Source organism: Rhipicephalus microplus, chromosome 4, assembly GCF_043290135.1.
Source record: "Rhipicephalus microplus isolate Deutch F79 chromosome 4, USDA_Rmic, whole genome shotgun sequence".
In the NCBI taxonomy this organism is placed as follows: Eukaryota; Metazoa; Arthropoda; class Arachnida; order Ixodida; family Ixodidae; genus Rhipicephalus; species Rhipicephalus microplus.
In genome coordinates this window covers 74,343,231-74,369,256 of record NC_134703.1, presented here as the reverse complement: position 1 = coordinate 74,369,256, position 26,026 = coordinate 74,343,231, and the positions used below count along the sequence as shown (strand labels likewise).

The 26,026-nt window shown below is 44.5% G+C and overlaps 1 protein-coding gene across 1 annotated transcript; it reads right to left on the bottom strand.

Annotated features, from left to right (window-relative positions):
* Gpdh1 (Glycerol-3-phosphate dehydrogenase 1) lies at nucleotides 1-24,855 on the bottom strand. The gene is made up of 9 exons (XM_037423101.2): nucleotides 24,646-24,855; nucleotides 23,256-23,433; nucleotides 21,193-21,333; nucleotides 20,339-20,480; nucleotides 19,473-19,585; nucleotides 18,094-18,324; nucleotides 9,662-9,768; nucleotides 7,848-7,940; nucleotides 1-702 (listed from the first exon to the last, which is right to left on the bottom strand). The coding sequence occupies exons 1-9, from the start codon at nucleotides 24,684-24,686 to the stop codon at nucleotides 669-671; spliced, it is 1,080 nt and encodes a 359-aa protein (XP_037278998.1). The 5' UTR covers nucleotides 24,687-24,855; the 3' UTR covers nucleotides 1-668.
* Between the last annotated feature and the right edge of the window lie 1,171 nt (nucleotides 24,856-26,026).

The window sequence follows — 26,026 nt, the reverse complement described above, 5'->3', positions numbered from 1 at the left end:
TATTAGTAAACAACTTCAATCGAAATTTATTCACTACCTGCAGCTTGCAAGATCATAGCCAATGGCACCTGGGTGAAAAATCTGTTGTTCAACATGTACGTGACTAACTACCTGCATAACAAAACATACAGGAATAAAGTTACAGATTAGGGACAGAAGCCAATGCTCTGCACAGTCAATGTCAAAAGTCTGGACTTCCAACCTGGGCTTTTGTCGCTGGCATTGGACAACAGGACTGAATATTACCATGCACAAATATACGGATTCTTGACCAGCAATAAAATGTACATCAATGTGTCACATGCTTTAACGACTGGGTCACAAGTAATGCAGAATTACAATAATTCCCCAGACCACACGCCTACAAACTTGCAACACTATTTGCATGCACCTGATTAACAAAATAACTATCTCAATGATATACCATTCACAATCACTCAACACTTCTAACATTAGCACACAACAGAAAAGCAGGTAAGGTACAACACTGACTTTTTTTTGCTGCTTTGTTGCTTTTCTCAAGATTTAAAAGAGTACTCAAGACACTTCCCCACTTCATGACCGGAAAGTTGCAAATGCAATGATCAGTGATGAATGATATCAAATAAAAGTAAAGCCCCAGTTTTTTTTCTTCTGTCCAGTTGAACACAACTTCCAATTCAGACTGCCTATAAGTGGCTGGGTAATTCGAAGTCTGGGTTTCTGAAAAGGCAAAAAGGTTGACATTGCTGTAGCCACTTTCGTAGATTCAATCAATCCATCATGTACAATGTCACAGAGAATGGGGTAAGAGGCGAGATGCTGAGAATATAGGATCCACGTTGAAAAAGAAATCTAGCTTTTTGCAACCACTAGACATTTTAGTTGACTGTTCAGAATGCGTGATAGGCACCGAAATTTTATTTTCTCAAGAAACCATTCCAATTTTTATTAGAACTAACAAGAAAGCCAAGAAAAGTCACTTCTATAGTTACTGACTAACACTTCCACATAGAAAATGCACATACATACCATATAACACGGGGACGGCCACTGCCGTAGCTCAGTTCGTAGGGCATCAGACACACTATTTGAAGGTCGCAGGTTCGTGCCTGCTCTTTTTGTACCATTTACCGTATTTACTCGCATAATCCTCGCACTTTTTTGCCAGAAAACCGATGCAAAGTTGGGGGGTGCGAGAATTACGCGGGGAAAACTTTCTACCAAAAAGGTGAGAGCGAAAAAGAAAACGAAGTGGCCGCAAATCGGAATTCTCACAAAAGCACCTCACAGCAAGCTTTAAGAAGTAGTAATTAGAACTTACCTCAAAAATAAAAGCAGAGGTTCAACACAAGGCAAGATTTATTTTAGACACAAAAAGTGGAAGCAAATAGTCGAGAATTAGATTACCATACGCGAAGCTTGTGGGCGTTGCGGGCGTAGCGGTAGCGGTCGGCGCTCAACAGGAGCCCTCAAAAAGTAAGCGTAGGACGTCAGTATTGGGCTGATGACTATTTAACAGAATCGTCCCCAGTTCCCTTCTGAAGAAATAAAGTTTACCATCAATCCCAGTTTTAGGCACACAGCAGGTCCAACGTGTCTTGGTGGCTTTCAGCTGCCGTCACCAGTAGGGAAGACAAAACTCGTAGGCTCCGAAGGGCCTACCGGCGGCCCTGTTGGCGTTGTTTAGCGCATGACCTATCACTAGCAACTTGAAGCAGCAGTGTGGCTTCAGTATCGCCCCATAACATGCCAAGATTACCGACGCAACACACAAAACATGCGCTACGGGCACTGGCCACTTCGGCTTGGTTTGGATTGGATCTTCGTGCAATGGTACGCTTCATACTTAGGAGATGGCGCCAGATGGTGCATGCTATCATCATCAATTGCTGGAACGAGCAGACGACATTATTGCGGTAGTTTTCGGGGGTGCGATAATTACTCGAGGAAAAAAATCGTATTTTTTTGGCGCGATGTGGTGGGTGCGAGAATTATGCGAGTGCGAGGATTACGCGAGCAAATACGGTACTATCTTCACACTTATACAAATATACATTGTTTGTAAAGACTGCAAACAACATTCCCTCTACTATTGTTAATGTTGTGTCTAGCAAAGAAGAAACGAGCCCTTAATGTTGCCCTCCTTTTATTCATTTTCATTTTCACAACTGAAAAAACGATCTCAGCATTTGGAAGAGGCATAAATCATCGTGCTCGTTTCTAATGTTTTGGGCTATTTTAACATTTTGAATGTAGCAAACTAGCCCAGAAAAACAGGTTTCTGGATCATTAACCCTTTCCCTTACAGAGTAATTTGACCGAAAACGATACAAAAATTAATTTTTTTGCCTCTATAACTTTGCATGTCTTGAAACATCTAAAAAATTATTCAAGGGAGCTTCATTTGCAAGATACCTGCAGAAAGTTTTTTTCTTTATGTGCAGAGGACGGGCTTCACTCCGCTATACCATGAAAAGTGACTGAAGGTTATTAAAGTTTTTGGTGCACAAAATGTATCTCTGAAATTTAAATTAATATAAAGTGCATGAGAGTGAGTTTGTGAAAAACCTAGGATGCTCTGGTAAGGGTTTGCTTGCATCTAAGGGTGCCCGCTGCCGATACGGTCGTTGTCCAAATTCAATGATTTAGAGAAGCTATGCTGCTATGTACTCGTAACTTTATGTGACTATTGGAAGCCCCTCAACAAAACCAAAATGGCTGTTGTGGTGATCACCTGCATTCACGGAGCCTTCGTCACAGGTGTTGTAACTGCATGATCGCTGCTGCTTGCGGCTCGATAATTTTCCACCGCAACAATATTCCCATGAAGGAAGCAGCTTATAATTGAGTGCATTAAGTGCAAGACACGTGGTATGACCTTGCGCCGAACTCGACGTCTGCTGCGCTGATGCAGCAGCCAGTTTGGCGACGTTCTGTCGTACTGGGCTGCTAGATCAGGCATCCAGCGTGCGTCAAAGTTGGCAGACTTTTTTTTGTCATCCGCTCTGTCCAACGATTGCACGGCCGAATATATCCACAACGGTAAACAGCATCCCAGACAGGTAACAATGAGCCGCCTGTGCGATCGGTTGTTTCTTTACCACTCCGATCATTTGCCCGAGGGTGCAGAGGCATTTACCAATAGTGGGGTTATCGCTGGCGTGAAAAAGATGGGCTAAAGTTGTTTCATTGTGCAAACTAATTCCTAATCCAATGAAGCCATGCTTCAGTGTGCAACTTATTCGAAACAGCGTTCGCTTACAAGCTACGAGCAAGATCGGGAACCACAATTCTAGGGTATTTCGCAGGTAAACATGCGGCACTGCATGCCACCTCGCCTGACCGGTTAGCTAAATTGCTTCCATCTTTGCTCTTCGTATCGATGTTGTTGACAAATCCCCTTGCGTATGTCGACACAGGCATAAGACTACAAATATCAATCATGTTGCCAAAATATGAGCGACCTAGACAAGCTTGCGCTCGATCCCTGATGGCAGCAGCGTTTGCCTACTTGCTGCTCGCATGTGTCAATTGCAACGAGATTTGTGAAGTGTTTTTCCCTTGCAAAAGCATAGTTGTATTAACCGTGTTACTGTAGATTAAACAAAAACCAAATGCACTCGACTATGTCTCAGCATTAATAATAGTAGTAGTAATTGTTGAGGTTGAACATCCCAATACCACCATAGGATCCATAGGTTTATGAGAGGCGCCGTAGTGAAGGGCTTTGCAATTTCGACCACGTGGGGTTCGTTAACGTGCACCCAAATCTGCGGCCAGGATTCAATTCCTCAGCCTGCAGGTCTACAGCCGATTGCCTTAGCAACTAGAGCCCCTTGGCGGTTCTGTCTGACTCGGGATTACCCACCGTGGCGGCACAGTACGCCCAGTACCATGCTGCTGTGTTCGGTGGGCTCAAGTGCCAGCCACGGCAGTGGAATTTCGATGGGGCTAAATGCAGAGGAACAACCATGGGCTTAAATTTAAGAGCATCTTAAAGAACGCCAAGTGGTGAAAGTGAATCCCGAAGTGCTTGCTACAGCATGTCTTGTCTTGTCGTGGTACTGGTCAGCAAAATCAAAGAAATTATCTCCTGTCCCAGAAGTCAGCAGATTTCAAGTGCACGCTGGTAACCACAGTGTTGACATGTTTCAGGATGTACAGTTTGATAGCCCGTTGCTTTTTTCGTTACCAGCGGAAAAGAAAACCGAGCACGCTCATGATGCTTTTCACGGTGAAGTTTGAGCATTGCAGTCCGCAGAACACGCGATTTCTCTTGTATTATTTGCAGATTATTGAAGCTGAAAGGTTCCACAGCCTTTGCGCCAACAAAATATATCGGGCAAGTGTGCTTTTGGAAGCGGCGAGGTGGCGAGTGTGTGCTCCTGTTCAGACCCCACGCCTTCTTTTGCTGGTTGCGTGACAGAAGAGGTGGGCATCTCGCACTTTTACGCGAGTGTCGCTATCACGTGGAAATGCTTCTCCCGAAGGTACATTATGGTCACCACTGTGTGGCGTTCCGATTGGCTGCAGTAAAGCAGCGAGCCTTGGCGGACCACAAAGAATAGCTCTGGGAGCGATCAGACTTGCTGCCCCGTTTTCCACCTGCTGTCGTCGCCTGGAGAGTTTACCCGGATTTTCACTTTTCCACCTCGCCGCTTTGGCTACCCTGCCTCAAGTTTGAACGAGCCTTTACTGCGTAGTTATGCTGCGTTCCCGACAGTGCCGGGATTCCGTCGTACGCGCATCGCACTCATGCGGTAGCGTAGCCTGCAATCAATTCTTCGTGACTCGGTTACTGAAGTGTTGCCAACGTCAGTTCACTGCCTACAGTATGCCGAAGTCTGTCACAATGCGACGTAATAGTGTCCTAGTTACCAAAAGTTGTGGCTCTGCGAAAAAAAAAGTATTCAGCCTCTCTCGCGTGCCTTCTTTGTGGCGTCTTTCCGTCACAAAACAACTAGTAATCAATCGATCTCGCAGGCCTTCTTTGCATTATCAATGCCACCTGGTACTTCTTAGCAACAATCGTGCAGCTGTCAGTGTGATAGGAACATAGTGAGGGTGTAGTTATCAAGAAAGGAAAGGAGAGCAAGCCATATAATGACTATAGCTGTGTAGTTGAAAGACACCTTGGGTACTCTTGTTTGCCTTATCTATACCTATGAGAACAGGAGTGAAAATTAGAAAAAAAAAAGATAAAAACTTGAATTGTACGCACCAAAACGAATGGCATGAAAGCCCGGATAAATTGTGGCCACCTAGGGTGCTTCAATAATAGCTTAGATTTATGTATACAGGGGTTAATTATTACATTTCACCTCATCGGAATACTCCTGCTACGGAAGGAATTAAACGAGCGGGCTCGTATTCGCAAGTCATTAGGACAGGTACAAAAGCATTTTGACTGTGATAAAGTGCTGCCACACACGCAAAAGTTTCTAAAACATGTGAATTGAGCCCAAGACATTACACTCACAAGCTTAACTATTTAGCATAGTTGTATACTTCTTGGCAAATACGAATGGTGGCATTTTACTGTTTTTTTTTCAATAACAGACTAGAATAGCTAAAGAGGTAGCAATTTCAACATAAATATATACCGTATTTACTCACAATTATTATTCTTACCCCAACCCATTCCCTTGCCCAAGAAAAATGTGATTTTTTTTTTTCAGAGTGTAATAATCGCACCCCGAAAAATTGCAGCCAAAATGTTGTTTGCTCCTTAGCCCCTGATAATGATAGCATACAACAGCCTGGTGCATTCTTTTAAGCATTATGCGTACTATAGACTCACGCAGCCGCAATCTAATTTAAGCCAAGACAAGGTGGCAAGTGCGCGTTGTGGTATGCTGGTGTACCTTGTGCCAGTTCTGTGGTTACATTACGGGGCGATACGAGAGCTACACAGCTGCTTTCAAATTTGAAGTGATTCATCATGCACTAAATAGCAGCAACAGGACTGCTGGTAGGCACTTTGGAGTCGAAGAGTTTTGTGCTTGTTGCTGGCGATGACTGCATGGGCAGCTGCTAACCAATAAGCCACATTGGGCCTTCAGTGCACTTATAAGAATGGGATGGATGGTAAAACTTATTTTGTCAGAAGGCAACTGCAGATGATTCCGTGGTAGATGGCCATCAGCCCAATGTTGATGCCAAACGCTAAGCTTTTGTCGGCTCCCGTTGGGTGAGGAACGCTTATGATGGGCTCGCAAGCTCTGTGTATGGTATTGCAAAACTCTACTATTTGCTTGGAGCTTCTGTGTCTCAAATAAATCTTGCTTTGTGTTGAACCTGTGGCTTTATCGCCAAAGTGTTGATTAGTACTTCTCAAAGCTTGTTAGTTGCTAGCGTGACGCCAATTTGCAGCCAATGTTTTTTTTTTCTCGTTCATACTTCATCAGTTTTCTGGATTAGTATTTCAAAAATTTTATATTTGCACACCCCTAAAAAAATATTTAGTGCAACAGTGTGTTCAACAAGAAATGGCGGCAAAATGAAATACGTTTTAAGGGAACGATAAATACTTACATGTTTCACACAGTAGACTCTCAGTAAACAGAACTTTCTAGTATATGGAATACTTGCCTCGAATGGGATTCCTTTCATATTAGGATTCTGTACCCTTGTTTACCGCTCAGCAAATGAAACTCCTGTCAAATTGAGTGCATTGTCCTGACCTCTTCATCTTCTGTTTAAAAAGAGTCCAGTGTATTTCACAGTGTATTGTTTTCCTTTGGCTTTTAATTATCACTACCTGCTTTCTCTTTGCCAGCCCCGCCATCCCACCTCTCCGAAAATTTCCTGTGGACACATTTAATCTCAAATTAGATAGTTCCAATCCAAGCTAAGGTTAGCAGGTTAGCAGCCCAGCAGGCCGGAGAGCCATGGCTGTAGAGACTCTGGTGTTAAAAGATTAAGCATTCGGCTGAAAAAGAAAAGTGGACAGTACAGAGAAAAGTGGTGTGAATACAAAGCAAAAAAGAGAGAACAGTAAGCATTCAGTGCATCCAGAGAATTTTTTTAATGAGCTCAAGAGTTGAGAAGGAAAGTTGAAGACAAACAAGTAATAAGGCAAGAAAACTGTATATTACACGGCACTTTGTGGCAGTTAACATCACGATACAAACGTTATATAAATTTCTTCTTTATCACGTATGTATAAGTCTTGAAAGTAAGTCCTGCCATATACAGACTAAGCGGTGCATAAAAAACGCACTAGAAGACAGCAACAAAATTACACTTATCTGCACCACTATTCTCCAATGCATGGAAACGCAGAACCTGACAGTTACATCGTCTAAAAACTAAACCTATCAAAAGGTAACAGCGATATTCCTATTGCATTGATAAAATGAGTATTGCTGCTTGCCTAGCATGCACAAACTGTTCAAAAACCGAGCTGTGAGCTACAACTATCACTTATACAGCACAACTGAGTGTCCATCCATGAAAAAGCTTGCCTGCGACCTACGAGTTGTGCCAGGGAGTAGTAGCTATGAAAACACCTCCAATTGGTGCCAGATGGGCAACGAAATAGAACGTGTCCAGCGTTGCAGTCATTATTCGAAGCACGGGCTCTACATGCTAGTATTGTAACGCTAAGCACTGCTGTGAGATACTAGATGGGTGAACCATATTCGCCTTCTTCCGAGACGCTCGAGATGACTGGTTTCGCCTGTGAGAGCTAATCCAGTGAGCGTTGCATAAGACGCTGCCAAGCGCATGTCCCGCTCACGCCCATCGCTAGTTGGCCGTGTCTCCCGACGCTTTCAGGAAACGGAATGGTGGCAGAGAGGGAGGATAAGAGAAGGAAGGATCTATAGTAAAGGAGGAAAGGTTGAGGGTGCCATTGTATTTACATGTGTTCAGGGTGGTTCTTGATGCACTGGATCATTTCGCTGGGGGGTATTTCGTGCTTGCATATTCGGTGGATTGCTACAAACAGTGGAAACCTGCAACAGCAGAAATACGAGAGGCAGCTGAGGGAAAGTTTGTTGGCTCCGATCAAATGAAAACAGAGATTGGCCCTAGTTTAGGTGCCATAAAAAAGGAACATTGTCATCCACTGATTTGAAACAAAACGATACAAAGGAAACCTCTCTGGTAGACAGTCTCTTAGTTGACAAAAAAAAAATTGTCCCAGACTAGCATTTGAACCCAGGGTCAATATCTTTCCGAGCATCCACAGGTTTGGAGGAGACGTGTTGAAAAAGCAGAAGAATCTTAGTTTCTCACATTAAAAAGAAAAAAAAGTTGCCAAAAAGTTGCCATAGTCACTTGCTGGATTTGACACATGACAAAGGCACAACCTACTATGTGCAGCTGTTTAGTTTCACATGAGCCAACTATCTAAGTAACGAATCCTGTTTAACCCTTTCAGGATTAATTATGTACCAGTATGTCCCCCACAAGAACCCTCAAGATCATCAACGATGCACATGCACATGATCGCTTGTATGTTTAAAAGCACACCTTTTCCAATAATTTCTATCACAGCAGAAGCTCGTTGATACATTCCTGCATCATACGATTTTTCTGCTCTTATGCTCCATATTTCCAAAAACTAAAATTAAACCAATAGAGCTATGTGTTATTATTGATACGGGGTCATGATGTGGCTGAAGGGAGCACATAGGGCGTTCAAGTTAAATGGCAATATGTTTCAGTTAGGATGTTCTCGGAAAATATGATTATTCAGCAGCAACGTTCAAAATTGCAGCAGACTACAGTTGCATGATACATTTTGTAGTCAAAAGGCCCCTTTTGTGTACTAAAAAATCACGGGGCTAAGGGACATGTCACCGCCGACGCACAATCTGAACATTACCTCAACAAAGGCCATATCAATGAATGGAATTAGATGACTGTCATAAAAAACACATTGTCATCCTGCCTTATTTTGGAATCATTATTCCAGTCGATCCCCTATATACTTAATCGGATGCATGGAAATCTACAAAATGCTTACACGAGGTCATTGCACCATTTACTATGCATATAAAGGCACGTAGGCTTCGCTGGTATGTGAAGAGACCTGCAGGGATCATGAAATGTCATTCTTTTTTCTTTGCTGAAACGTATACCCCTCACCAGACGATGTTCTGCAAAACCCTGGAACTATGTACATGTAACAAAACAAACGACTTTTCTGCCGCTTTGTGGTCACTCTAAAAAAACTACTTTGTAAAATACATTCGCCTGAAGAATGTAAAATCAGCAAAAAAAAATTCAACTTTCAAACTGTAAACAACTAGTACAGAGGCACTGATACACCTGCTTAAGTGCTGTTTGAAGGCCGATAACAAGATGATAATACCATTACAAGCCTTGCCGCCCAGCTAGGGTTGTTTCAGGAGAATATGCTAACGACACAATGAATTCAATCCAAGTGAAAATTGGTCGCAATTTTTAATCAGTTACACAGTGGCTGAAAAGCAAAAAAAAAAAAAAATAGGATAACACCATTTTCTGCTAAAGAGAACCACATGTGGATGCGAAGCAGTCAGGAAATGGTTCGCTTGAGCAGTAGATGGTGTTTTTTATTGAGAGCTTGCGCTGGCACTAACACGAACAATGATGCTGAGAGACAAGGGACACAGCCCCCAGCATAAGGTGCTTTGTATCTAAAAAAAAAAAAATGCAATCTGGACATGTCATTCTGTCGGTTCCTTACCTATCCAGCATGTCCTTCGTTTTGAGCAGAACATAAACTTCCTCTGCAGTCTCTGGTCCCTGGAGCTTCTGTCCGTTAAGAAGCTCAGCTTCCAGCTCCTCGATGGACTGAAAAAAAAAAAAAGGACATAACAATACATAGCTATAGAACAGCACATTGGGGATGTTACCATGCCATACTTATGGAAGCAGCTCTAAGCAGCAAATGACAAATTAGAAGACTACAGAAAATGTCAGTGACATGTATCTCGTGGGATCATGAACAATATTCACAGCATCCAGAATTCAAATCACCAGAAACTATGTACAATTAGCATGCAAAATAAGAAAAACTGGCGTACATTTTAAATTTTTTTTCAAAGCCGCAGCAAGGTCGAAGTGCTCAGAACGATTGTGAGTGAAGTTTTTAAATGTCAATGATTATACCCGCATTTGCAAATATACGGCCCGCGCACGTATGTGTAATTAATGAACCAGGTGTGTCTTGACCTGGGACAGCTAGTAGCCCCTTCCTAATTTTGTGTGCTTTTCTGCGTGACATGAAAGCACTGCAGCAAAAGTGATTTAAGGAGCATTTCGACACAATAAACGAAGGCCGAAAACTTCCAAACCGTGGTCATATGAAATTATTTTCTTATCCAGATTGTATTTAAGATGCTTTTCGAGAGATTCACGGCTGTGCCCGCAAAATTGCATCCCTGAAGCCGTGCATGTTAACCTAAGGCCTTGCTCCTTCGCCAAGGCTGACATTTTCTTTAGGTCCTCATTCACCTTTTATAGGATGTCTGATGCATGAGGAATTAGCTTGCATGAATGTGGCAGGCACGTGTAAACACAGTACAATGACAGCACCGCGCACTGACGGGTAAAAAAAAAAATCACGGCTGATCACTCTGTTATAGCAATCCGTAAGACACTAAAGAGAAACGTCTCTTCACAGAGGTTGTCGAGCGCTTAGTGTACATTGTTTCACCTTTCGGAAAAGAATGAGTGCAATAAGTTGTAATGTCACGTGAAGAACTGGAAGCAGATCGAAACTAGCCAGCTCACTCGTCAAACAGAAAGATTGCACAAAAGAACATACAGAAGACTAACAGGAACTAACAACTGTCTTAGCTCAACGCTTCTCAAACATGAAGGGGGATGCACGAAATGAGCGCACCAGTATACATACAGAGAGAATGCAAACTGACAATATCTAGGGTTTGATATGCCGATACCACCTGTCACAGAACGAGCGCTAAAAAAAAGAGCGCGCCGCCAAATTCTTGCGACAACGGGCGGGAGAAACGCCGCGAGGTCAAAAGAAAAAAAAAAGAAAGCAAACGTCCAAGGATCCCCGGGGCGCGCGCTCTCCCCGCGGAAGCGAGGCGTCGCAGACGAACCTCCTCACCCCACATCGGCGGCCCAGCAAGCCCGCGATATTTCTAGAACGAAGGAGGCGTGGCCACGCCGAGCTGAGTCATCCGACGCGGAGGGCAGACAAACCGTCTCGCCTCTCCCCAGCCTTCGCTGCGTATCGCGCCGACGAAATGACGAGAAATTTCTGGAAGGTGGCGCGGAAGGTATTTAATCGAGCGGCCGAGACGAGAAAGCAGGAGGAGACGGAAGTTAACGCCAGAGCGCGTAGGGATTCCGCCGTGTAGTCGGCGAAGGTTTCGTCCGTAGTGACGAAGCAGGAGATAGAGAGGAATTCCACCTGAGGGGTGACGACTCGAGCTACAGGCAAGAGTGTGTGTTTACCGCTATCGAGCGAGGACGCGTGGCAACAGCTGCGTGTGTGAAGCCGACGTGTTCCGGCGAAGAAGTTGAAGTTTGAAGAGTGGCCAATTGAAGACGGGAGGTTTCCTGGAAGAGAAACTTCGAGGGCTACGGAACGACAACAACGCTGGACTTTGAGTGAGTGATTCTCGGAAGAGTATCATCTCGACTTTGGTTCCAAGAACTTTGGACTGAATAGGATTTCTATCTCTTTAGTCTTTAAGTGTCTTGGTTGTTCAATGCATGCGACTGCATTGTAGTGCGTATTGTTGTCCGTGTCCGTTGTTTCAAGTGTGGCTGGTTGTATTGTGTAGTACGTTGATTGATTGGTTTGATTGGTGACATATTGTACGCAACTATTGCGGAGTGTGCATTTTTGTGTATTGTTTTCGATCTGCCATTATTGAGAATATAATTTTGGTTGTTTATCAACTCTCGGCTCCGACTTGTTCTTTGGGCCACAACCGGCGTCTGCTGGCGCGCCAATAAGGACCACTTCTAAAATTGTCCACGCTTTCGTGGTGCGGTTCGGGGGGCCGATACTTCGGCTCTTGGAATTAGCCCGGCGATCGCCTCCCTAATAAACGGGACCGGTGTGACAATTAATCTGGCGTCCGCGACAGGACCTTTTGGTGCACAGTGTGTCCAAAGTAGTGAGAAAGAGCCTCGAGTTGTTGATAGTGCTATCGGAACGATTTTGTGTGTTGTTCAGTGTTCTCGTTAACGAGCGCAGGGGAGTGTTCTGATAGACCGATTTAGGCAGATACTTTTTGCACGCGGCAAGGTTTTATTTGCGAGTTGCGAGACACCATGGATCTCGAAAAGTTAGTTGCTCTGGGTGAGAAGATGGGTCTTTCTGGCGCCGAACTACGGAAGTGGGTCACCCAGAAGGAAAAAGAAGAAAAAGAGAGAGCCAAAGAAGAAAAAGCAGCCGAGCTGGAAAAAGAGAGGTTGGCGGTCGAAAGAGCCAAAGCGGAAAAAGAAGCCGAGTTGGAGAGAGAGAGGTTGGCAGCTGAAAGGGTGAAAGAAGAAAGAGAGGCAAAGGAGCGACAGCTGAAGGAAGAAAGAGAGCAGCAATTGAAGTTGGAGCTGGAGAGAGAAAAGTTGGCAGCTGAAAGGGCGAGAGAAGAAAGAGAAGCAAAAGAGCGACAGCTGAAGGAAGAAAGAGAGCAGCAATTGAAGTTGGAGCTGGAGAGAGAAAAGTTGGCAGCCGAAAGGGCGAGAGAAGAAAGAGAAGCGGAGATGGCTGAAAGGGAACGGCAGCGGCAGCACGAGATGGAACTCGAGCGGCTCCGAACGGAACTCGAGCGAAGTGAAACTCCCGTCCAAGCTAGAGTTGAAAGCAGCGAACGGGAAGATCACGGCTTCCGCTTGAACCCAAGCAAGCTGCTCGTAGCGTTTGATGAAAGGAAGGACGACCTAGACGCGTACCTTCACAGATTTGAGACGATTGCGAGGAGCCAGAATTGGCCGGAACAGCAATGGGCAACTGCTTTGAGTACTTGCTTGAGTGGTGAAGCGCTCAGTGTGTACGGTAGGCTGACGCCGACCGATGCAGCCAACTACGCAAAGGTGAAAGCGGCTTTGTTGAAGCGATTTAGATTCACTGTGGAAGGATTCCGGGACAGATTTCGGACAGGAAAACCAGCTGATGGTGAGACGGCTACGCAGTATGCCGCCCAACTTTGCCATTATTTCGACAGGTGGATTGAACTTTCAGGGACAGCGCAGGAGTACGAGGAACTTAGAGAGCTCCTAATTAGAGAACAATTTCTTACTAGTTGCCACCCAAGCCTGTCGCTGTATTTGAAAGAGAGGAAGGCTGAGTCATTTGAAGGAATGCTTGAATTGGCTGATCAATTCTTAGAAGCGCAAGGTGGAACTAATTTGGCCAAGATCAAGAAGGATTGTCCCGATGATTCGAAGAAATTGGCTCCCGAAGAAAAGAAGCGTGCACCAGAGAGCATTCCGCGATGTTTTCTGTGCAACCGAGTGGGTCATCGCGCGAAAAACTGTCGAACGATCTTTACGAGCCCTACGGTTGTAAAATGTTTCAAGTGTGGTCAGACTGGGCACAAAGCAGATGCATGTCGGAACGGAGTGAGTCAAACTCACCAGGTATCCTGTGTGCAAGCAGCACCGAAATCTGAAAATAATGCCGTTACTGATGGATTCGTAGAGTTGAAGAATGGGGAGAAAATTCCTATTGTGGGTGCTGTAATGTCAAAACAGCCAACCGGTGTTACGAAAGGAATGCCAACGCTGCCTGGAAAGGTTGCGGGCAAGAAGATTACGGTTCTAAGAGACACCGGTAGCTCCACGGTTATCGTGCGGAGAAATTTGGTACGGGAAAGTGAGTTGACAGGCAGAACGAAACCGGTTTGCCTAATTGACCGTACGGTTCGGATGCTTCCCGAAGCAGAGAGTGAGGTTGAAACCCCGTACTTCAGCGGGAAGGTTACTGCTTTATGCATGACGACCCCCCTTTACGACCTTGTTATCGGAAACATCGACGGGGCGCGAGGACCGAATGATCCGGAATGTTTGGGAGAAGACCCGAAGATAGAGCCCTCGCCAACACAGCGGCCGCGAGATACAAGAGAGGAGCATCCCGTGACGGATCTCACTAGAGCCCAAGGTGAAGCCACGGCGCAAAAGACAGCAAAGGAGAAGACGATCGTGTCGAATAAGTTCACGGGCCGAGCAACCGGACTTACGTCGGCACGACCTCAACCGACCGACAGTGTAAAGGAGACGGAGTTGGCCAGCCGGGCAAAATGTAGAGGTATGATCAAGCGGGTAAATAAACAGACAGGACCCGTCGAATGTAATGACGCACTAACGGTGTCGGAAGAGACAACGATGGCTGAGACGACGCCTCAGATATCGTCGTTGGAAAGGGCTCGCCGAAAAAGAACGTGGAAGCACAAGAAGAGATCGAGCGAGCACCGCAAAAAGGGGCGCAAGCGCTGCTCAAAGCACTCAGGATAAGTGCTGAAGTCAAATCAGAATGTGTTTGGCAGGGCTGAGTGTCATATGTTGTGTTAATGTTCTTGTTATCCTGTGTCTCAAGTGTATGTCGAGCGAGTCAGTGTTCTGTGCGATGATGTGATGTATAGTGTTGTATAATTGTTGTATAGACAGAACTTTGTACGTTTGTATTGTTGGGAATGTGTGGTGGAGTGTTGTACTCATGCGCTTGTGGTTGTGTTTTCCCGTGTTGTGTAATTGAATTACAATGTCCAATCGTATTGAGTGATATATTGTGAATGTGAAGTGTCATGAGCGACTGATGGTGTTACAGTCTGTGGGAGTGTGTGGTGACTGTTCGCGCTCGTCTGTGGGGTTTTGAATATTATGAGATAATATTCTTAAAGTGGGGGGCAGTGTCACAGAACGAGCGCTAAAAAAAAAGAGCGCGCCGCCAAATTCTTGCGACAACGGGCGGGAGAAACGCCGCGAGGTCAAAAGAAAAAAAAAGAAAGCAAACGTCCAAGGATCCCCGGGGCGCGCGCTCTCCCCGCGGAAGCGAGGCGTCGCAGACGAACCTCCTCACCCCACATCGGCGGCCCAGCAAGCCCGCGATATTTCTAGAACGAAGGAGGCGTGGCCACGCCGAGCCGAGTCATCCGACGCGGAGGGCAGACAAACCGTCTCGCCTCTCCCCAGCCTTCGCTGCGTATCGCGCCGACGAAATGACGAGAAATTTCTGGAAGGTGGCGCGGAAGGTATTTAATCGAGCGGCCGAGACGAGAAAGCAGGAGGAGACGGAAGTTAACGCCAGAGCGCGTAGGGATTCCGCCGTGTAGTCGGCGAAGGTTTCGTCCGTAGTGACGAAGCAGGAGATAGAGAGGAATTCCACCTGAGGGGTGACGACTCGAGCTACAGGCAAGAGTGTGTGTTTACCGCTATCGAGCGAGGACGCGTGGCAACAGCTGCGTGTGTGAAGTCGACGTGTTCCGGCGAAGAAGTTGAAGTTTGAAGAGTGGCCAATTGAAGACGGGAGGTTTCCTGGAAGAGAAACTTCGAGGGCTACGGAACGACAACAACGCTGGACTTTGAGTGAGTGATTCTCGGAAGAGTATCATCTCGACTTTGGTTCCAAGAACTTTGGACTGAATAGGATTTCTATCTCTTTAGTCTTTAAGTGTCTTGGTTGTTCAATGCATGCGACTGCATTGTAGTGCGTATTGTTGTCCGTGTCCGTTGTTTCAAGTGTGGCTGGTTGTATTGTGTAGTACGTTGATTGATTGGTTTGATTGGTGACATATTGTATGCAACTATTGTGGAGTGTGCATTTTTGTGTATTGTTTTCGATCTGCCATTATTGAGAATATAATTTTGGTTGTTTATCAACTCTCGGCTCTGACTTGTTCTTTGGGCCACAACCGGCGTCTGCTGGCGCGCCAATAAGGACCACTTCTAAAATTGTCCACGCTTTCGTGGTGCGGTTCGGGGGGCCGATACTTCGGCTCTTGGAATTAGCCTGGCGATCGCCTCCCTAATAAACGGGACCGGTGTGACACCACCATATGATTATGAGAGATGCCATAGTTTACAGGAGCATTCCCAGGAATTGGGGACATCTGAATATGGCGCCATCTCTCGGCAGAAGGAACAGCAGCCTGCTATAACTGAATGGGATATAGATGAGAAAAACCGCATCTCTTGCAAAAAATGTAGTTATCAAAAATGACTCCAGATCATATGTAGCAGAGAGCCATTGATACATTTTGTTAAAGTAACAGTTCGATGCGTGGGGTTTCCTAGGACAATCGAACTCCGCCCTTAGAAACATATGGGACTTCAATGTTAATTATGAAACACTCTTGTAAGCCGCACTGTTTGTAGTGCGGCACTGTATATTTTGACAGACTGTTCAAACAAGTCTCTGCAGTGTAGAACTGGGAGTCGTTTTTGAAAAGTAGCTTATTTCGTCAGATATCATTTTTCTCGCCTATTTCCTATTCAGTTACGGCAAGCCACCGCTGTGGCCGATGAAAGATGACGCTATGTGCAGATGTTCCTAAATCCTGGTCATGAGCTCTGAAAATTTAGACAACCTAGGATTCTTTAACTGGTAGCTACATCTAAGTACTTGGGCAAGCGTGAACTAACAACTGCTACAGCTCCTTTGTGTCAGAGCAGTACGCTTCTTTCGCAAACATGGCCGCTGCGGTGAGCAAAGTGACCTTCATGCTCTGTAGAACTTCACCAGCACAAGAAGGTACAAGCCAACCCGATCAGGAAATTAGCGTGCCCACATTTCAACCTGTGGAGCGATGACATTTAAAGTGCAACCCTGCACCCACTGCGCCATCTTGCTAGTCTTAACAGAACACGCTGAAGTCTCAGAGCTCTGCGTACCACTAACAGTGAATGAAACATAGAAATAGCTTGGCGTTACTACTGCGTAGATGTTAGGGTACGTGATTGAGTCGTGTCGCGCCACGGGCTTCAGACTGAGAGGTCATAGGTTCAACTTTCGGTGACAGAACTTTTTCTTGTAGATTTTGTTCTTTGCCATTTGTCAGTGATTATTTTGCAAATTCATATCCTTGATGAAAATGCCTACCTTAGTGGAGCTGTGGTGGACCTCCATATGAAACATTTGCATGTTAAAAAGCATGACGCCAACGCCACCTGTAATCTAAGCATGAAGGCGCATGGAGGCGCATAAGGGTTTTTCAAGATTTGTGCAAGCAATCACAGAGGCTACGACGCACCACTTAAGGTAAAACACCATGATTCCGACATATTGGTGGCCCAGAATGCATGTAATGCCTTTCTTCTTGCACCCTAATGGAATGGGCTTGGCGGGTATTTTGCCACAGCACCTCTTCATACCTGCATGGCAGCGTACGTTCATATTGAACGTCACGGGGTGAAAATCTCTTTGTAGCAACCGTACTTGATTACACTGCATACTAACAGGCCTTGACAAGGACAAAAAAAAAATTGTATCACCCCAAAATTCATATGAGCCATGAACAAATCACCGAGGTTTCACTGTACTCTGGAGCTGTATTTATCTGGTCTTTCACTTAATCCTCTGTTTCCAATCATTCTCAAGGACCTATGATGTAAAATTCAGGTGTTGCGACTAAGTCCCAGAGGGCGAACGTCTCACGTTCATGACACTCTCCAATGTTTCAGAAACGAGCAAATTTTTCGGCTATTTTTTGCCCAGCATGTGCTGTACACTTTGTTCGTACTCTAGCTGATGACAATAATAAACATTTGGGATTAGTGAGGCCTTTGCGATTAGTGATATGCTTTAAATCACCTATCTGTTTTGCTATTGAAAAGATGCCATGTGCATTACTACTTGTTTCGTAACGAATTTAGTCTGCACGCGTCGTGTTTTATCTGTTGACAGTGTTCGACATAGATGAGTCTTATACAGAGGTGTGTTATATATAATTTTTACTAATGAAAGTCGTGCAACATAAGGGTGCACCTTATACAAAGGTGCACTTTATACACCGGATAATGTGGTAACTATGAAATTAGAGGATGCTTTTTGTTCAATAAGAGTGCCTTCAGCCGGCAGTAAAAAATAAAATTTTATAGCACATAGACATCCGTATCATGCAAGAATGCTCCTTCACACATTCCCTGCACCTAGCACAATGGCAGATCTAGTTGAGACTGGGTAAACAGCGAACCCACCTTGTTGGCCGTGACGAAAGCCTCGGCCACCCTGCGGTTGCGGCCGCCGTAGCAGGTGGTGACGAGGTCCGCGATGCCACAGCTCTCGAAGAAGGTGCTCAGCTTGGCGCCCGGATAGAAGAAGTCGGCAAAGGCAATCATCTCTTTCAGGCCTAGCCGAATCACTGCCGCCTTGGTGTTGTCGCCGTATCCCAGGCCATCGACAAAGCCGGCCCCAACGGCAACTATGTTCTGCACAGCAAGTACGTCAAAGACGGCTTTAAAGAGACACTGTAGGGGAAAACAAGTTCTAAATGTTTGCACTGGCCTCCTTCCTTCAAAAACAATAATAAGATCAATTTGCGGGTACACTTGATTGTCAAAACAATGAAGGTCAAAGTTGCGCTTTTCAAATTGCGTCTTGAAACCCCAGTGAAGACAATATCTGCTTTTCTTTACATTTACAGTTGACTTTCAGTAAACCGAAATCTGTTGAACAGAACTGCTGCTTCAATGGAACAACCACCTCTCGTATGATTGGTTTTGTACTTGTGTTCTGCACCCCTGTTTATCTCTCAGTAAATTGAACCCCTGATAAATGGGACATATTTACAAGGTCCCTTCAGGTTCCATTCAAAGGGAGTCTCTACTGTATACAGTAAAGTCTAACAGCATAATAACAACATGCAATCCACTTGACCTACATTATCTTGTGGAAGTTGTAAACAGTGCCCACTAATCGCTTTCTAATCTCTCAAACTGCTTGTTTTGAATGCAGGTTTATATAATTATTACTTTACTGGCCAGCCTCTGTATAGAGGTGCTTTGTCAGTGGGCTGTTAGTAATCTTGTTCAGGACTTTTTGAGAAAACTTTTCCTAGTGCACTGCCCCGCTGCATTGATACATAACAGACCCTTTCAGCCTGCACCAACTTCTTAAAATTTAATTTTGTGCAACAATTTGATTGAGCATAATACACAATGTGCAAAATTTTCGCAAGTTTTTTCTTTCTTTTTTTGTAATTCACGTTAGATATGTACCCCTTTACGTGCCTTTCGAGATGTGTCTCAAATATAAGATGCTGAGAAAAAAACGCCTTCATTGCTACTGAATGAATACCACGATATGACGTCAGTCATACAGTTTCAACAATGCTAATTTATCGCACCACATATGAGAAGCCTACTGCATGCTAGTTGTGTCTTTTAGTGCTATGAATAAAGTTTCACCATCCATCCGTGGACCTGTGTACACTAGGACATCGGCAGAACAAGTTGATCAGGTAAGTTAGGACATCTTTGGATCGCTCAATTTCCCGTAGATCAGCTCATAAAAATGAGGACAAGATCTACAGCCAGACTAGCCTTTCAAACCATACAAGAAGAATGAGCACACGCACCTTGAGGGCACCACAGATTTCAATAGTTGGAATGTCATCCACCACCGTGACCCTAAAGTACTCAGTCTGAATAAGATTCTTCAGAAGAATACCGTTGTGGGGGTCCTTGCATCCTGGAAAACGTGAAAATCCCCATTCACAAACTGTTGCGAAACGGAAAAAGTGGTGATGACTAATTACATTGGGCTCAAGTTCTCTCCTATGACTCTAAAGTTCTGTTACTGAGAGAAGGTATGCGTGAAGCAAACAACGATAGCAGCCGCCTCAATAAGTGGGACATCTACTCGCATAATCTAATGACGAAGACTACAGGTTTGTTGTGTGTGTGTCAACAGGCACACCTACATTCAGGCTAGCCTAACTTCCTCTTCCATGCATTACGCATCCACTGACATAGATGTACGGCGTAAAGCCTCAATTCATCTACTTCACTAAAAGTAATTATGCCATTCTTAGGCCTTCTAAATCACATGTGTGCCAAGCGTTGCATGGCTATTTACAAAAGATTCAAAGCTGAACAGTTTACGCTGTAAAGTACGATATTGAAGCTAATAGTAGCTGCTCCTTGTTTTAAGGAAATGAAAAACGAAAGTTAAGGATCAGTGCATAAATGGCTCAACGAGTGTGCAAAAAATGAGAAATAGTATGTTTATTCATGTATGGCCTTTGTTTGTACACTGCCTTTTCCTTGGCAGTGCTATTTCCTGGCACTACCATAACTAAGTATTACAAAAGAAGCTGACATGCCAAGCGCCTCTACCCTGCCCTACTCACACGCTGTGGGAGCTAGTTTCCAGTTGGACATGCACAGGGTCTACACGCATGGCTGTCAATGAGCTATACCAACTGCGCACACTGACGCTCACCGATCGTAGTCTCGCAGAACTTCTCGTCGACAACTTCCTTGGCCAGATTAGCTCCCATGAGAACACACACTTCGATATTGAGCAGCTTCTTGATGACATTAGATATCAGTTCAATGCCTCCACCAGGTGCGATGTCAAAACCCTGGGACAAAAAAGGGAGTGCGGAAAAGGATGAATAAACAAAAGCTATATTAAATGTTTTAGAAAAGTGAAACAAATAGCACAAGTGCTGGAACGACCTTGCCAAAAAAACAATGCTAGCTGCATGACTGATGAGTTTAGAGTGATGAAGTATTTGTTGAGAGCCACTCTTTCAGCGATTTTGCGGACTGTGAGAAAATAAAAGGAAGGACATAGTGGCCATGGGTCGTTTTACACGAAAACATCAGTGCCGATACTCCAGTGTGACGTCGTGAGTTGCAAAGTATATTTCTATGTTTCAATAGTTGTAAATAAGTGAAGTTGAAACTTGCCATGTTCGGTTTTTGACTATATCGAAGCACAATGGAGTCAATCTTGACTGGCAAAATAATAGACTGAGGAGATGCCATCAAAATCTACATTATGGGGAGCCTGTGTTGGAATTCCAACGTAGCTTTGCCATTCTTATTCAGATTTTTTATGCGTTCAGGCTTTTCTAGCCCTTTCTCACAGTAACAGTGTCTTTTTCTAGCAAAGTAGAAAAATAATTTACTAGACCAGCCCAAACAGTATTTCTCTTGAGTCCTTTTAAAATTATGTTATTACGCTTGGTTAGATTTTAAAGCACCCCATTCACTGTGCAGCTTTCATACTGTAATTTCACTTACTCGCACAAGAGGCATGAAGGAAGTAAAACAGAGAAGGTGGCTCACTTTGATCAATGACAGTCCAATTGCGCCGGCCTTGATCTTTCCAATCAGAGGCTTGCATGTAGGAACAATGAACTTGTGCGGCAGGACAAAGATCAGAATGTCTGAGCCATCACAAGCTGCTACTATGTCAGGAACGGCAACCTGCAGAACGACAGTCAATACATTACAATAACAGTCAATACATTACATTACTGGCAAGGCAACACAATATCTGATAATTATCCAAAAGTTTTGCTGTACTTTGACATGTGTGCTCTCAAGAAAGGTGGCAAACTTCGTAAAATTGCCTGTACGAGCACACTATAGCAGCCTGTTTTTGAAACCATGCATTGCTTGTATGTATGCCATATTAGCAATTGCTCATAAATTTACATTCGAAAAATGAAAACAACCAGAATAGTGAACTAACTTCTGCAAGGCTCAATTTACTTTATCAACCAGCAAAAACTTACATGCACAAGGATATGCTTATTTGACAATGCATTATACTTCAGCTGCCAACTTTTGTTACCAATGGTTACCGTGAAAGATTGAGTAATGCAGCTGAGTTGTTGATAGCCATTATAAAAAAAAATTTCACACTCTTTTAAAGCTTCAGCCATCAAAATTGTATGTTCTACAAAAATAGACATTGAACGAAATTGCAATTTTTTTGCGTACCATAAAAGTATTAATAAACTGTCTCTGCTCGCTCTAATTCATAGTTAGTTTTATTCACGTGAGGGCAAAACAATCCTGTCCCACTAAACTCGCAGAAATGTATATTTTCAGTCAACATTTACAATAGCATTTGTGCTTGCAGCCATTGCAATATACTTTAAAATGCATACTCATCAAGGCTGTAGTTTACAATTAGGACAAATTACATTCAATCTACAGAATGGAACACTAGTTTGCCATTTGAACTACCAAAGGAGAGTGAGGGATGCAACCCACATAGATGAAAAAAAGGAAATGGAGAGGACAGAGCATCAACTTGCAACTGACTTTATTTCAAAAGACCACTCCTTTCTATAAGCATGTAGACGTGTCAGCAGTTACAGTTGCCCAGAACATTGGTGAACAATCTTGTGCTTGTGGCATCACGATAGCAACTAGCCTGCCCTTTGCAACTTAGTTTTTTTTTTTTTTCGATAGCACTTTGACTCTCATCCCAATGAAGTGATGTTATTCTCCAAATGATGAAATATCACGTATAGATGTCAAATGTAGTTTTGTCTTGACATTAGGTTCAGACCCCAAGCACTTCACTGCACGTCGCTGTACCGGGAGTGACTATGTAGACTGCAAATTGACCATTTGCAAAGTAGTTACTGCACATGCATAGGCAAGCTTGTTTTACACATCTAAAAAGTCAACGACAGCCTAGCAGGCAGACTACCTTTTCCATTCAGCACTAATCCTTTCCTTCATTTCCCCTTTCTCAACTGTATGTATACGGAGGTTTTGAAAGCAAGCATGATATTACTGCAGTGAGTACTGAAAACCTTTTGTGGCACTGCCAAAGTTTCGTAACAACGAGGAGAGGCAAAAGTTCTTAGCGATAGAAAAAGCAGTCAGGGAACGAGAGGCTTCGAGAGGTTGGAAGTGCTTTGAAGGCGCATGCTAGTGGGTGCTCACTGTTTTGCAATGTCTCTATAGTGGGGAATATTTGGTTGCACAGCGAGGTATCATTCTTACGTAATTGCAGTGCAGTACTCTAAAAATCTGTTGACTTTAAAGGTCTACAAAATGTTGATCGACTGCTTACCCAAAGGTCACAGAACTAAATCCCGGGCACCATGGCCTCATTTAAATGAAGGCGAAATGTTTGAGGCCAGGGCATCTAGATGTAGGTACAGATTAAATAACACCAGATGGTTCGAAATTTCTGTCGCCCACTATAGCATCCCCCATAATCATATCATTGCTTTGGTGACATAGAACTTAAACAATTATTGATATCAACTCTACCTAAATGTCCCACCTACAATACATAACCATCACATTTTATATAGCATTACATAATGTTAAGTAATGTTAGCAAAGCATTCACTGCACACTAATGAAAAGGCTAGACTCACAACATTCTCGGGGATCTTGTAGCCTGGAAGGTACTTGATGTTTTCGTGCTGGGTATTGATTATCTCAGTGAGTTTCTTTCCATCGACAATCTCCTCGTAAACGTACATTCTAACATTGTTGTCGAAGGAGTCGAACTTCAGCACGTTGAGCCCAATTATGCGAGCTATTGCAGAACCCCTGCGAAGAGATACAGGAACTTGTGTCAGTATACTGTTAATGGTCGTAACAAACGAACCGGTGTATTGTGGTACACAGAGCTGTGGGTTATTTTTCTGGACAGCGAACTCGCATGGTTAGAGCAAGTGCACGCCACCTGTAAGTTAAGATGAACTATCACAAATTTCTTGACTATGTTTGCTAGTAAGAAAGCAACACACTTAAAAAAAAAACAGAACTGTAGCGTGAAAGACGAAAGAAATTTCACATACGATGCAATTACACTGCTTTGGACTGCAGTGAAAGATCATGAGACAAGGCACAATTAACAATGACTAACCGAAAACGAATCTATCTACAGTAAAACGTCTCCTACGCAGAAAGGGCCATCAAAGAAATGCAACACGTGTGATGTGAAAGAAGGCAAAAAAAAAAAATCGGAAGTCAGCAAAAGCTTGCGCGAGTTGGAAACGAGCCGGTTTCCGTTAGAAGGCCGTAACGAAGGGCAGAGATCAATGCTCCCATACGTACGTCGGGGCCTTTAGAAAGTCACGACTCGCCGATCTTGATAACGAGTCTAGTTTTAGCTCTTTCTGCGCGTGCATATGTGCAGATTAGACGAGTCATGGTCTTAGGCCGGTGCCCCCGCGATAAACACGAAACTAACGTTCCAAAGACAAGCAGGCTCTCAAGAAAGGCGAGCCTACGCACGACGCAGCGAGACCGTAAGCGGGAAACAGGAAAAGAAATACACAATCGCGCGAATCTCACGTGTCCCGAAATGTCCTTGTAAAGGGGCAGCGCTAACGAGGCGCCGCTAAAGTAGGGGGCGATCGTGGTTCTGAACTGATTTGTATGGCGTTGCCAGCGAAGTGGCGCACGAAAAGACGACGAAGTAACGTAACACTACCGATTCCCGTCAAAACACGGAGCCTGTGCCCTCGCTGCTAAGGGTGCGCTGTGAAAGTCTCTCGCACCGCGCATGAGGGTGAGCCAAAGAGCATCTCAGCGCAAGGTCAAATTACCCGCGGCAAAAACACGCCGCCCGGGCAGCTGACGCAGACACAAAACACTGCGTTGCGCCACATCATTAAAGAGGGCTGGCGCCGGCACAGTAACGCATATGCAGTACGAAGGGGGAGAGCAATGTTAGAACTTCCAAGGGCGATTCATAGATCACCCCTAGTTTCACGACCATGAATACTATAAATAGTAAACCAGCTGAATTGTTACCAATTTCCGGAGCCGACGATGGAAACCTTATGCGTGGGCATCTCCTTGGAGGTTGAAATGATGTTTTCCAGTAGACGGGGGCGGCTGTCCGTTGAAACAATTAGCCAAATTTCCGGCCGCTCACTGGCTCGGAACAGCAGCGCAAAAGCACTCCAGTGCCAACTCCCCCCTACTCAAGACGCGCTTTTCCTCAGCGTCCTCTACGGTTTCTATCGTCCCCCAGCGCAACAGCGTCACTAGCGCACCCTAGCGCAAGGAAACTACAACTAGTGCAGTGGTGAAAAGCAAGGTTGCTTATAAAAAGTGTAATGGCTGAACAATAAAAAAACAAGGAACTAAATACTTAGCAAATGCAGCAATTTATTATTTTTAATGATTAACAATAAACACAATAAGTCATAACTGTGATGACGCCACTCCGGCGGCTCATCCAGTCATCCAGGTACGCGCAATGCATTCATGTGTTCATTGCACCCCGGATTCGCTCGCAGGATTTCAAGCTGGACGGTTGTGCCCTCGCGATCTCCGACTTCAGCGTAGCTCCCGCCGACGGTTCGCCCTCCGCGGTCTCCTGAAGCCGTGCAGCTCTCGCATTGTGGTGCCCCGCCCTTGGACTGCTTCGACCGGATCCCCACTTTCCTATTTTCTTCTTTTTTCCTCTCGTTGGCTGTCTTCTTCTCCTTCTATTTTCCTTCTATTCTTTTTATCCCTCCTTCCCCCCACCCCTATAAGGCACTGTGCCGTGTCGCCTGAAGGCAGACAGAAATTAGGTGCCTTTTTCCTCTTTCTCAAGAACCACTAACAACAACAACAACACCCCGGGTCCGGGCTCTTGCTTTGGCACTGGTGGAAAATGGGCTGCTCTGAAGAGAGAGAGGAGAGAGAGAAAGCAGCAAATTCAGATGATCTGTGGAAGCAACAGCAATATAATACAGTTGAAATCGCGTAATTTGCCGCGCTTACAAGCCGCGGGAGTTTGAAATACAAAAGAAATGTGTAAGTGTGCTCCTGTTTCTCGTGCGCATTGGTGCGCTTAAAGCCAGGCAAAGTTTATCAGACCCTGCACTGGCTGCTTCTCCAGAATGCAACCACTTTTTATTTCCTTGGCACAGCGACCTGTCTCAATTATGGATGATGGAAGTTTCCACCACATAATTTCGTTGCCACGTCGCCCTCAATCTTTACTTCCATAGATCAGGTTTATTGACTTTTCCTATTTGCATTTACTCTAATCGGGAGGAAAGGAATTGCCACATTTTATAATCTTGTCGCTGATCGAATTTATTCAGGGAAAACATACTAGCACCACGTACCTCCTTTAAAGGTGGGCCTGCAATTGACGATGATGATGAATCCACAAACATCACTCATAGCCACTCAG

Bases quoted from the DNA above. Each gene is read 5' to 3' on its own strand.
- Gpdh1 (XM_037423101.2), bottom strand. From the start codon at position 24,686: ATGCCCACGCATAAGGTTTCCATCGTCGGCTCCGGAAATTG. The intron at 23,434-24,645 runs GTAACAATTCAG...ATCTCTTCGCAG, and splicing joins ATCGTCGGCTCCGGAAATTG to GGGTTCTGCAATAGCTCGCA. The intron at 19,586-20,338 runs GTGAGCGTCAGT...CACGTTTTCCAG, and splicing joins GTTCTGCGAGACTACGATCG to GATGCAAGGACCCCCACAAC.